The sequence below is a fragment of the Megascapheus bottae genome, chromosome 5, assembly GCF_031878675.1.
Source record: "Megascapheus bottae isolate mThoBot1 chromosome 5, mThoBot2.hap1, whole genome shotgun sequence".
NCBI lineage: Eukaryota > Metazoa > Chordata > Mammalia > Rodentia > Geomyidae > Megascapheus > Megascapheus bottae.
In genome coordinates, this window is record NC_143513.1 from 74,803,413 (window position 1) to 74,817,255 (window position 13,843).

The 13,843-nt window shown below is 45.4% G+C and overlaps 1 protein-coding gene across 2 annotated transcripts in view; it reads right to left on the minus strand.

Moving 5' to 3' along the window:
- Nucleotides 1–8,316: 8,316 nt before the first annotated feature.
- Nucleotides 8,317–13,843, minus strand: part of Atp6v0a4 (ATPase H+ transporting V0 subunit a4) — a 57,311-nt gene continuing 51,784 nt past the window's right edge. For both annotated transcript variants that reach the window (XM_090333376.1, XM_090333377.1), the window contains 3 exons: nt 10,825–10,942; nt 10,246–10,417; nt 8,317–8,664 (listed from right to left, as the gene is read on the minus strand). In XM_090333376.1, coding sequence (XP_090189502.1) covers nt 8,571–8,664; nt 10,246–10,417; nt 10,825–10,942 — 384 coding nt within the window. In that variant the 3' untranslated portion in view covers nt 8,317–8,570. The remainder of the gene's footprint in view (nt 8,665–10,245; nt 10,418–10,824; nt 10,943–13,843) is intronic.

Below are 13,843 nucleotides of genomic sequence, written 5' to 3' on the forward strand. Positions count from 1 at the left end.
TGTGGCATTAAGAAATCTGTCCTCTGTGCACTTACAGTTCCCCATCTCAAAATGGGCTGCAGTAAGTACTGTATCTAATTGATGGCTGTGGTGAGGATTAAATGAGTCCAGGGGGTGGAATACTTGAAGCCCGGAAGAGAAATTTTCATTGTTCTTACTGCTATTATTACTGATAAACAGGGATATATTGGGTGCCATCTAAAAGAATAATGAGCCGGGTGCAGTGGCTCATGCCTGAGTCCTAGCTACCAGGAGGCTGAGATCTGAAGATCACGGATCAAAGCCAGCCCAGGCACTAAAGAACATGAGACTCTTATCCCCAATTAATCACTAGAAAATAGAAAGTAGGGCTGTGGGTCTAGAGGTAGCACAATATACTTGAGCTGAAGAGCTCAGGGACAATGCCCAGGCCCAGAGTTCAAGCCTCATGACCCACCCCCCCCCAAAAAAAAGCAAGGCACAGGTGGCTCATGCCTGTAATCCTATCTGCTCAGGAGGCTGAGACATGAGGATCACAATTTGAAGCCAGCCCAGAAAGGAAAATCCCCATGAGACTCTTTTTTTTTTTTTTTGCCTGTCCTAGGGCTTGAACTCAGGGCCTGAGCCCTATCCTTGGGCTTTTTCCTCAAGGCTAGAGCTCTACCACTTGAACCACAGAACCATTTCTGGCTTTTTCTATGTATGTGGTACTGAGGAATCGAACCCGGGTCTTTGTGCATGCTAGGCAAGCATTCTACCACTAGGCCAAACTCCCAGCCCAATACACATATTCACTCATTCATTCATGCAGGGAACTGTGTGAGAGCGTTGTGTTTTGCTGACCTCGTTCATTGTGAGGAATTAAAGCAGAGTGCTGGAAGGAGGTGGAGCAGAAGGCCATCAGGCCAGGTGTCACCAGGAGGCCTTCATACAGCTGTCCGGTGACATGCTACTACACATTCTCAGCAGTGGCCATTTAAGTGCAGGAAGGTTTGAGATGCAGTGGCTGGAGTCCACCACAGAGGTGCAGTCGCAGTCATCTGTCTTTGGCCTCAGCCACACCCAAATGGATGTATTTCCAGAAGTGACCCAGCAAGTCTGCTTTCAGGCCTTACCAGCCAATGTTTACGTCCTTGCCCAAGTTTCTCAAAGCCCACCTCAGCGTGCCTGAAGTAGGGATGCTGATCAACACTGAAGCCTCTGCAGAAACCCCTGCAGCACAGCTGGAGTGGTAGGTGGTCACCAGGGCTGCGGCAGAGATGTTTGACCTTTTAACATTGTCACAGAAGCACAAATAGTCCCAGAAGGAAAGTAGACCAATAGTACGCAAAAGTAATCTATGAAATCTTTTCTCTCAACGGAGACCATGAGGAGTAACGCCCTCAAAAGTTATATGTTTTGTGGGTCAGTGGGCTTTAACTAGGCCTGGGCACTGTCCCTGAGCTCTTCAGCTCAAGGCTACCGCCCTACCCTTGAGCCAAGCCCCCTCTTCCCGTTTTCTGGAGGTTAATTGGAGATAAGAGTCTCAGGTCCTTTTGTGCCAGGGCTGACTCTGAACCTTGATCCTCAGATATCAGCCTCCTGAGTAGCTAGGATTACAGGCATGAGCCACCACACCTGGCTTTATTTTCTTTAGAGAGCAGAAAAGGCCACTGTGGGGGGCCAGTGGTTCAAACGTTAATCCTTCCCCTCTCAGCCTTGCAGGTAGCTAAGATCACAGGTGTGAGCCCCTGTATTTAATCTACTTCTCCTACTTATTCCTGTGTGTGTGTGCACTTATGCAGCTCTCAGCCTCCTAAAGAGCTAAAATTACAAGTGTGAGCCACAAGCACCAGGCTATTGCTATTTTTTTCCTATAATAAAAAATAGTAATACACATCACTGAAACAAGCTTAAAGCCAAAGGTAATTCTGGCTATTTGGTACTAGGGAATAAAACAATTTATTTTGATGAGAAAATAATTTTTAAAGCCTAATTAATTTATTTTAAATACAATCACAAGGGGCCAGGAGTTTGGCCTAGTGGTTAAAGTGCTTGCCTAGCATGCATGAAGACCCGGGTTGGATTCCTCGCTACCACATACATAGAAAAAAAGCCAGAAGTGGTGCTGAGACTCAAGTGGTAGAGCTCTAGCCTTGAGAAAGTCCAAGGACAGGGCTCAGGCCCTGAGCTCAAGCCCAGGACTGGCAAAATAAATAAATAAATAAATAAATAAATAAATAAATAAATACAATCACAATTAAAAGACTTAACAATAGCTTGGCAATGATGGTTCTCTCTGTAATCCTAGCTACTCAGGAGTAAAATCTAAGGCTCCTGACTCGAAGTCAGCCTAGGCAAACACATCTAAGGGAGCCTTCTCTCTAATTAAGCAGCAAAAAAAACACTAGACGCAGAAGTGTGGCTCAAGTGGGAAAGCACCAGCCTTGAGCAAAGAAAAGCCAAACAAGAGCATGAGGTCCTGCGTTTAAGCCCAGCACACACCAACAAAGTACTTGACAGTAAATTCAATCAGGAGTCAATATGAAATCTCTTCTACCAGTCCTGTTTTCTGATATCACAGCCTGACCATGTTCTATGATTTTAACAATGATAAAAGTTTACATTTTGGAAAGATAATAATCATTTCCAGCAAGTCTCAATTTTTTTGTATTGATCACTAAGAACAGCAAGGAATCTGCCATTTCATTCTGCAGAATGAGCTTTAGTTGGGCATAGGATGTATCTGGATGTAATTGGGTAGTTGGGCATAGGATGTCTGGATGCAAATGATTGTCTCCTGGGTCACACATACCCTGTCTTCCTCCCTTTTCTTATCAGAGATTTCTCTCCTAGGGCCTGGCCACAGGGACCAGGTCACAATAAGGCTTCATGTTTGGCCTTGACCTACAGTTGATTCTGTAAACCAGGCACTCACTCATGAATTTACACCTTTTTTTACCTAAGAGGAGATTTCTCATTAATATTATGTTTCCACAGAGTAATAGAGCTGTGAATAAGAAAGCCAAACAAGAGAGAGGGGGGAGAGGAGAGAGGAAGAGAAAGAAAGAGAGAGGGAGAGGAAGGAGAGAGAAGGAGGGAGGGCACTGATAAGTGTACAAGAAAATGTAAGGAGGAAAAAAAAAAGGAATTCCTGATTCAGAAACCTTTGTGGTCTGCTGGTGAGCAAGACAAAGCAAGAAAATGCCATTATAGATTACACGCTTCCTCCTGAAGCCATAAAAGAGGGTTCCTCCTCCTCAAGCACAGACCTGCAAGGCAGAGACCACTGAGACTTACAGCAAAAAGTGGGGTCCGGCCAAGAGAGAAGGATGGAAGGGTATGGTTTAAGGTTCTTCTGTTCTTCTGTCCCTATACTTTCCGGCACTGCTTACATTTTTACAGAGACTTTCCTTTCCCCGCCCACTCAGGAGGATGCCGGGAGGCGGCAATTCTCCACACCCCATCACAACCAGCAGAGCTGGGTGGGTGAGGCACCCCTGTCACCCCAGCTCTATGGGAAGTGTTAACAGTAAGACTGCAAGGAAGACAAGTGTAGGCACAAATGCTACACCCTGTTCAAAACTAAAGAAAATAAAAAGTGCTGAAGGCATGGTCCAATTGATGGAGCATCTGCCCGGCAGGCACAAGGCCGAAAGTTCAACTCCCCACTACCAGAGCAAACTAGATTCTTTGGGGGGAAGGGAAGGACAAAGGGAGGGAGCTGAGGACTTGTACTTAAACATGTATAATGGCGAGGCACTGGTGCCTCACGCCTGTAATCCTAGCTACTCGGGAGGCTGAGATCTAAGGGTCAGAGTTCAAAGTCAGCCTGGAAAGGAAAGTCCGTGAGACTCATCTCCAATTAACCACCAGAAAACAGGAAGTAGAGCTGTGGTTCAAGTTGTAGAGCACCAGTCTTAAACAAAAAAAAGTTCTGGGATAGAGCTCAGGCCCTGAGTTCAAACCCCACAAGCCAGAAGTGGAGCTATGGCTCAAGTGGAAGAGGCCAGCCCTGAACACACACACACACACACACACACACACACTGGGGAAGGTGGAAGGCTACTTCTTTGCTGCAACATCAGTTTCATTTTGACCAACTTTCCTATTTGGGAAATTCAAAACCTGTCCAGCCAGGAGTGTTAACACCAGGATTCACCCAAACCAGTTCCTTCATCTCATTACGGAAATGTCACTAAACATGGTCCTGTCCCCCCCCCTCCCTCTTCCCCCCCCCACCTTTACACTGACAACCTCTCCATATGCAGAAAGAAACGCTTCCTAAAGCCTCCAAAGCTTAGTTGGTGGAGAGGTTGAAGACCAACCTAGCCCATTTCTCTCTCTCCCTTCCTTCCTTCCTTCCTGTCGCCTCCCTCCCCTGCCGTCTTCTCTCCTTCCCATGTTTGCCAGCTAAGTTGTTCATGCTCACTCAGTCCAGGCACCAGAAGCCATGTTCAACACCTGCCAATTGTAAGAGCAATCTTCCTTCTGTACATACCTTGAGATGATCAAGGCCAGGTGAGCGCCCAGTGCCAGGGGAAGATGCCAAGGGAGAAAGTTCCCAGTCCTGCCCAGCTAGCTTCCTCAGGGTTTCCAGCAAGGTTGTTCCACCCCCATAGTGGAGGAAGAAGATGATAGATTATCAAGATTTTAGCAACTGAATCTGCACATCCCAAAAGGGGCTTCCATTCTAAATGAATCAGAGCACATACATACAGCAGTCATATAAAGCATTTTCTTAGTATCTTCTCCAGTTGGAGCCAAAAGTTTCATAAAGAAAAGGCTGAGCTATAAGCGAGTGCCTCATGCCTATAATCCTGGCTGTTTAGGAGGCTGAGATCTGAGTGTTGTGGTTTGCAGCCAGCTCCAGCAGGAAAGTCCATGAAATTCTTACTTCCAATTAACCATAGAAAAGCCAAAAGTAAGGCTGGAAATGTGACTTAGTGGTAGACTGCTTGCCTAGCATATATGAAGCCCAGGGTTCGATTCCTCAGTGTCACATACACAGAAAGGCTGGACGTGGCACTGTGGCTCAAGTGGTAGAATGCTAGTAGCCTTGAGCAAAAGAAGCTCAGGGAGAGTGCCCAGGCCCTGAGTTTAACTCCAGGACCTAAAAAAGAAAAAGGAAGGGGAGGGAGGGAGGAAGGGAGGAAGGAAGAAAAAGAAGAGAGAGAGAAAGAAAGAGAAGTCAAAAGTAGAGCTGTGACTGAAGTGGTAGAGTGCTAGCCTTGAGCAAAAAAGCTAATGGACAGCACCTAGGCCTGAGTTTGAGTTCCAGTACCAGCACAATAAATAAATAAAGAAGCCAAAATATTTCAGAGACGAACACAGGGAACATTACTGAAAGAAAGAACTTGTGATCTCAAGTTTGAAATGCAATGCTGAGAAGGCTGAGTTTTAGGAAGGGGGATGGAACAAAGGAGGGAGGCTCAACTAAAGCAACCTAGGAAAATAGGGAATAATCTGGAAGCAAATGTTTCACATCCCTTTACTGATGGTTCTTCTACAATGCATGCCCTACCTCCAAACAACCTGGAATATTCAGACAGAAATCAGGCTTCATTCATAAAATTTCGAAGAAACGCGTTGACCTTTTCTTCTATTGTATTTTGATGCATTATATTTTTTTTTCGTCAGAAATAATTGGGCGCCTTTGCATCTTTTGGAAACTGAGTGGTGTGCCACGTCATTTGTTATACAATATCAATAAAATAAAATAAATTGAAATTCTCACAATTCTATCTGCCTCCAGCCACACACTATACTAGTGTACACACACACACACACACACACACACACACACACACACACACACACACACACTCATAGGAAAACAATACAGATTGAGGCTGGAAAATTTACCTCTGTGTTCCTTGGAAAGCTTTTTCCAACTTGCAGTTTCCACAGTTGTCCCTTCCAGATATTGGTCCACTGTTGACTCTTCAAAGCAATTCCCAGGGGCCAGGCCTCACCCTCTCCTGTCCCCTCAAAGTGTCCAACTGCATACATAGTCTAAGAAACCACCTCTAGCCCCTGGGCATGTGAGTGACACTGGGGACCCGCCCCTTCTCAGCAGCCCTCACCTGACACATTTTTAAAGGGGACATGCCATCTCTTCTTGACTGTATGCAGCTCCTAAAACTTGGAGGAAATGAGTGTGTTGTGCTGGGGGAGAGGGGAGGGCTGAAGTGTGTTTGGAAGAGAAAAGCTTTGCCTTACCAATAGTTGTCCTGGCCATGGCTAAAGTCCAGTGGTTAGGAAGCCATCTAAGTATGGAAGGTTCTGTGGGTGGATGTTGAGCAGGGCGGCAGTAAGCTAAGAACCTTAAAGCTGTCCACAGCAGGGGGCTCACAAACCTTACAGCACACTGAGCACTGCATCTGCCTGTGAGGCCATAGGATGCCAGCATCCATCCAGGCTCACAACCCCTTCTACAGTCTGGAAACAAGACAGTGCCCCCACTCGGCAGGAAGAGGAACAGCTCCATTCTTTGCCCTGTGGTGCCATCTTTGAAACTCAAAGATATACATGGGGGGAGGGGGACCTTGAACGCAAAGTCTTGTACCCTTGCTTGACTTTTTTACTGAAGGTGGTGCTCAACCACTTGAGCCACAGCACCACTTCTCACTTTTGTTCCTTAATTGGACTTTCCTGTCAGGCCAGTTTCCAGCTTTGATCTTCAGAGCTCACCCTCCTGACTAGCTAGGATTACAGGCATGAGCCAATGACTCTGGGCTATGTATATGTCTTCATATGCCAGTTCTCATTCTTTTGCTCAACTTCACCAGGTGACTAATTTAATGACAAGCCTTAAACGGGGTGGGACAAGTTACCACACTCCTGTCCAAGGCTATGGAAACTTAGGTCTAAACAGCACCATTTTATCTTACTAAGCTCTAATCTTAGCACTGGTAGGTCACACCTTTAAATCCTAGCTGCTCAAGAAGGCTAAGATCTGAGGATCAAGGTTTGAAGCCAGCTTGGGTAGAAAAGTCCAAGAGACTCTAACCTCTTACCTTCAATTAATCAGCAGAAAACTGCAAGTAGAGGTGTGGCTCAGGAGTTAGAGCATCAGTCTTGAGAAAAAAGAAAGCCAAGGAGGACCATTAGGCCTTGGGTTTAAGCTTCAGTATCAGAGGAGGGGGAGGAGAGGGAGGAGAGGGAGGAGAGGGAGGAGGAGAAAGAGGAGGGAGAGGAGTGGGAGGAGGAGGAGAAAGAGAGGAAGAGGAGAGGAAGGAAGAGGAGAGGGAGGAAGAGAGGAAAGAAGGAAGGAAGGAAGGAAGGAAGGAAGGAAGGAAGGAAGGAAGGAAGGAAGGAAGGAAGGAAGGAAGGAAGGAAGGAAAAAGAAGAGAAAAACAGGACTAGGTAAAAGGGGATTGAAAATTAGAGCCTCCATGCAGCCAGGCGCAGTGGCTCATGCCTGTAATCCTAGCTACTCAGGAAGCTGAGGATTGTAGTTCAAAGCCAGCCTGGGCACTAAAGTCCATGAGACTCTTATCTCCAATTAACCACCAGAAAACCAAAAGTGGCACAGTAGCTCAAGGAGTAGGGCAGGAGCCTTGAGCTAAAGAGCTCAAGGACAGCGCCCAGGCCCAGAGTACAAGTCCCATGACCCACAAAAAAGAAAAAGAAAATTAGAGCCCTATCCAAAAAATTATTATGAGTGTGAGTGGTCTTTGGCGAACTTTAGTAACTTGCTGACAATGAAAACTTTAAATGAAAGGAACAATAGAGCACTACACAAATGTTTACGATTCACACTTGCCGTGTGGTTGCTAGTGAGCTTGTAATCCATATGCATTAGTCATTCAGACAATGCAGTCTGGCTCTTGGGACCCACGGGCCCAGAATGTAATAGGCTGGACTGAGAGGTGGACCTCTTCCCTCTCCGTGTTTACCAGAAGCAGCCTAAGCCCACTCCTTTTGTGTTTTCTCCAGCATAACGTGCATTGACAGGAAACAATGCAGAAGGCTGTATGAAGTCATTCTTCATCTCATAGGATTTAGCAACGCAGGGTGCCTCGCCAGGGAGGCCCTGCCTCTCTCCAGAACATAACCTGCTCTTCCTCATCTGGACTGAAAATGCATGAGAAAGTTCCTAATGCTAAGCCTCAGACAAGGAAAAGAGGTGGGGGGAGGGGAATGATGGAAGTAAATAAACACGATCCTTCTTTATTTTAGATTACTTTGTGTAACTTCCTTGTTCCTTGCTGGCCGATAATCATTGCTATTAAATGCTATGGAATGATTTTGAATAAAAGATATCTTCAAGAAAGAACGTATGACCCAAATGTTTATTTGCTTGATGAGACCACTGGAAAGAGTGCAAGAAGATAATGACACAGCAGCCCGCTCCTTGTTCAATCCTTTTATTATTTGATAATGCAGCCCTTCCCCTCCCTTCTATGCAGTCAAAATGATTTGCCAAAAGTAGCTCCTCAGTGGCATGGTTAAGTCATCAAATCCTAAGTCTTAGGACCAAGAAATACATAGCCCCATACATCAGGGAGCCAAGAATAATTCCTCCACGGGACAGCACTGTCAGGTGTGACATCAGAGGCAAGACTGCACTTCTTTTGCTGGCACAAGGTACAGACGTGAAGCCAAGCCTATTCCTCAGACATCTCTTCCAGAATATGCTTAAAGGAGAAGGGAGAAAACTTGTACCCAGCCCCAGCATAGAACTTGTTCTGGAACTCCACCCTGGGGGGGAGGGGATGGGAGAGGCAATGGTAAAACACATCGGTTAGAGGCCGGAAGGTAGAAGCAAGGAGAATTCTCGTAACATCAAGGTCAGGTCAGAAAGGCCTCCCAGGAGAAGGCTACCGTAGGAATCCTGGCGGCTCCTCTTCCCCGCCTCCCTCTCCATCACTTCCTCCCAGACCCTTGGGCCACAGCACAGCCTTGGCCCTTTTCCTGAGCTTCCTCAGCTCCACTGCACGCAAGGACATCCTCAGTGGGCAGCATTATACGGAGAGACAGATTGGCACATCATTTCCTGTCACCATCTCCACTCTCACTGAGAGCTCGACCCTGCAGACCCTTGACGAGAGTCTCAGAACTGTCAGAAGCAAGATCACCTATGATCGTGAGTGCACATATGTATGCCTTTAACGACTTGGGAAAACGATATTGTCACAAAAGCAGGGGATACCGCGATCTCTCCCTAGAGTGTCAATACTTGTGCTATGAACAGCAGCCTTCGTGGAAAGGTAGGACAGTAGTGGAGTGCAAAGGCACACACAGAACGTTCAGCCAGGAAGAGGTCCTCATCTCTGGAGGTCAAAGGCTTCCAGGGATGCCTTCTTCCCTACTTCTGCTTCCTCTTTAGAACAGATTAGCTTGTTCTGCTGGTAAGCTGCCCCCAGCAGCCACAGCCAAACACCCCAGATCCACTCAGCGTGAATGCTATCAACCTACCTCACATCTGACACCTTACCTGTGCTTGCATGGGTGACATGTCATTTTATTTATTTAATTTTGTTACCCCAATATTAGTTCTTGAACTCAGCCTTCATACTCTCCCTTAGCATTTTCACTCAAGGCTGGTGTCCTAACACTGGAGCTACAGCTCCACGTCTAGCTCTTTGTTTTAGTGGCTGATCAGAGATAAGAGTTTCAAAAATTCCCCTGCTCAGGATGGGTTTGAACTGTGATCCTCAGATCTCAGCCTCTTGAGTACCTAGGATTATAAGCATGAGCCGCCACCATCCAACATGTCACTTATTTGGAACTCAATTATAAAAAGTGAACATCCAACATTTAAAAGAAAAGCAAAGCTGGCGGCTGGTGGCTCATACCTGTAATCCTAGCTACTCAGGAGGCTGAGATCTGAGGGTTAAAGTTCAAAGCCAGCCAGGCAAGAAATCTGTGAGATTCTGATCTCCAAGAAACTACTCAGAAAAGGCCGGAAGTAGTGTTGTGTTTCAAGTGATACAGCGCTAGTCCTGAGAAAAAGAAGCTCAAGGACTGTGCCCATACCCTGAGTTCAAGCCCAAGAACTGGCACAAAAAGGAAGGAAGGAAGGAAGGAAGAAAGGAAAAAAAAGAAGGAAGGAAGGAAGGAAAGAAGGGCTAGCTAGCCTTTACTGTAGGTCAGCCAGTACATGCATTGCATATGTGTATGTATGTATGCATATATGTACAAGACAGTGTTCTACAGATGGCAAAACAAAGATTCTAAGTCACTAGCATCCCATGATGACAGGACCTATGGCCCCAGCCGGTCTCAGAGCCTGTCCTTGCCCTCCACCACCCCAAGCTTCCAGGGGTCAGGCAGACTTACCAGTGGAGCCGCAGGGCGTGAAGGAAAGCGGAGAGGCCCTCCATGACGAGCAGGATGGCCACGGTGAGAACAGCAAACACGGCAAAAATGAGGACGACGCCAATGATCCCTCCCCAGCCGCGCACGCGCAAGCCAATGTTCATCACCATGGTCCACAGCACTTCAGACAGTTCTGCAGGGGAAGAGAGAGAGACGCTCAGCCCCACGGCCCACCCGGGAACTGCGGGTCCCTGCATCCTAGCCTCTTCAGTCCACAGCTCCACTCGGGCACTTGCGCTCAGGCTCGCCTCCAGCAGCTCTGTTCACAATGGCCGAGCAAAAAAGTTAAAGGATAGCATTCAGCCCCCGAGAGCAAGTCCCAGTACTAACACCACACCCCCCCAACACACAATTCAAAAGTGTAGAACTACACTAAGTCACTTAAGGACATATATGTGTATGGTAAAATAACATTCATCTTTCCCCTGGAAAACCAGCTACGAATAACTCAAGAAAAGCACTTTGGCTTCTAGTACAACCCGTCCATCAGCTCAGCCCCAGGGATGGGCTGACCTTGACCTGGCAGGGCTGCTCACTTACGTGCATGAGCCAAGCTGAGGGCCCAGAGCCGGAGGTAGGAGGCCGTATTGGAAATGCAGCCCAGGCAGTACTCGATGGTGTGGATGGCCTGATGGACAAAGATGTCTCCAAAGTTGAACTGAAAGAGAGAATGCTCTAGTTCATTTCATTAACTATTGTCTTTTTGTCATTTAATCATTTAAAAATCTATATTTTCCCCAGATATGGGGCTTGAACTCTGGGCCTGGGCACTATCCCTGAGCTTTTTATCTCAAGGCTAGCCACTTGAGCCACAAGAGTTTCATGGACTTCCGTGCCTGGGCTGGCTTTGATCCTCAGATCTTAGCCTCCTAAGCAGAATTACAGGCATGAGCTATTGGCTCCTGATCCAAAATCAATATACTTTAGGAACATGGAATAATTACACATATTCATGGGGTAAAATGTAATTTTCTTTTTTTCAAGAACATAGGACCGTTGTACATACTCATTGGGGCACAGTATGATATTTTTATACATATAGACGCAATGGGAACTGATTCAGTCAGGATAATGAGCATTTTCATCTCCTTACCATTATACGGTACTTGGAGCCTTTGCTCTCCTGCCTTCCAGAAAGTCATAAAATAAAGAACAGATCCCCATGACCTCTAGTCACCATCGGCTACAGGGGACCAGGACCTATTCCAGTTCATTGCTTTGGGATCACTCTATTCTCCCCCTCAATGCTTACTTCTACCAAAACAGTCTTACTAATGATACAAAGTGATCAGGCCAGGGGTCTTGTAAGCTGGTGGCTCATACCAATAATCTGAGCTACTCAGGAAGAGACTGAGATAGGAGGATTGGAGTTCAAAACCAGTCCAGGCAGTAAAGTCCCTGTGAGAATTTTATCTCTAATTAATTACAAAAAACAAAAAATGAGCCAGAAGTGGAGTAGAGGTGTATTTCAGTGGTAGATTGCTAGCCTTAAGCACAAAAGCTCAGTGACAGTGCCCAGACACCAGAATCAAGCCCCAGGACTGGCACAAAAAAAAAAAAAGATTAAGATGTGGTCTCTGCTGTTAAGAAAGTTTTGGCTGGTCTTCAACAAGTGGTGCTAGCAGAACTGGTTAAGCACCTACAGAAAACTAAAGTTGGATCCTTCTTTGTCACCCTGAACCAGGATTAACTCCAAAAGGATCAAAAACCTCTAGGTAAAAGCAAATACACTGAAAACTTTAAAAGAAAGAATAGGAGATACACTAGGCACAGGTCGAAACTTTCTTAATAAGGACCAAGAAACACAACAAATCAGAGAAAGTCTGGATAAATGGGACTGCACTAGACTGCAGAGCTTCTGTATGGCAAAGGACATAGCCAGCAAATTAACTAGAAAGCCTACAGAGTAGGAGAAGATCTTCACTAACCACACAATGGACAAAGGCCTCATATCTAAAATATATCAACAGCTCAAAAAATTGAATCTCTCCAAAGAAACAACCATCCCATTAAAAGATGGGCCAAAGATTTAGAGAGTCTTCTCTGAAGAAGAAATAAGAATAGCCTACAGACACATGAAGAAATGCTCGACATCTCTGGCCATAAAAGAAATGCAAATCAAAACAACTAAGATTCCACCTCACTCCAGTTAGAATGGCCAGGATCAAGAAAATTAATAACAACAGATGCTGGAGGTGATGTGGCCAGGAGGGATCACTACTACACTGTTGGTGGGAGTGCAAACTCATTCAACCACTATGGAAAGCAGTGTGGCAGTTCCTCAAAAGACTAAACATAAAATGACATGTGAAAGGGTATCAATGTGTGGGAATTAAGGCACCATTTATCTGGCAAATATCATGTAACTCTTCTATTAATTACAATAAAAAATATATTTAAAAAAAAAGACTAGGGGCCAGGAGTTTGGCCTAGTGGTTAAAGTGCTTGCCTAGCATGCATGAAGACCCGGGTTCGATTCCTCGGTACCACATACATAGAAAAAAGCCGGAAGTGGTGCTGAGGCTCAAGTGGTAGAGCTCTAGCCTTGAGAAAGTCCAAGGACAGTGCTCAGGCCCTGAGCTCAAGCCCAGGACTGGCAAAAAAAAAAAAGACTAAACATAGAGCTCCCCTATGACTCAGCAATTCCACTACTTGGCATTTACCACAGTTGTAAGGAAATGGAAAGACTTAGAAAAATCATATTAAGTGAAGTAAGCCAGACTCAAAGAAACATAGGCTCAATGGTTTCCGTCATTTGTCATAATCGGTAGAAACCTTGGGCTCTCCTAGCAGAGATTTACAATAGAACAAAACCTAGATACATAAGGCCATATAGTATGATACTAAAGGTAAGGACCTCCAGGATATAGAAACAAAAGCCATATAATGAGTGATTATTTTCTTAATGGACTATGTTATCTCTCATCTCTTTTGTTGTCCCTTGGTTATCTCATATTGTTACAGTATTTAACCTTGTTATCTGAGATACTGTATATATGCTTATTTGGTTATTTGAAATATGATAGGGAAGGGGAGAAAACAAGATGAGGGGTTGGGGTGGGAGGAGAAAAATGGGGACCAAGACATAAGAAAGGGTATCAATATTTGTGAAGTAATACACCTTCTATCTGGTGAATATAAGGTAACCCTTCTATTAATTACAATAAAAATATATGAAAAAAACCAAACACACACAAAAAAGAAAGCTTTGGCTGGGTACTAGTGGCTCCCACCTGCAAACCTAGTGACACAGGAGGCTGAGAATAGAGGTTCAAAGCCAACCCAGGCAGGAAAGTCCCTGTGAGACTCTTATCTCCAATTAACCACACAACAAAATAGAACTGTAAAGTGGTAGAGCACTAACCTTGAGCAAAAAGACTCAGGGACAGAGCCCAGTACCCAAGTTCAAGCCCCACAACCAACAACAACAAAAAGAAAGTTCTGGTCTCACTTGGGCAATATAAATATATCCTGTAGAAAAACAGCAGCACAGAGTAACATACATAATGCAAGTGATAATATTTCCCACCAACAGTTTTGAATGAAGTTGTAAAAAACA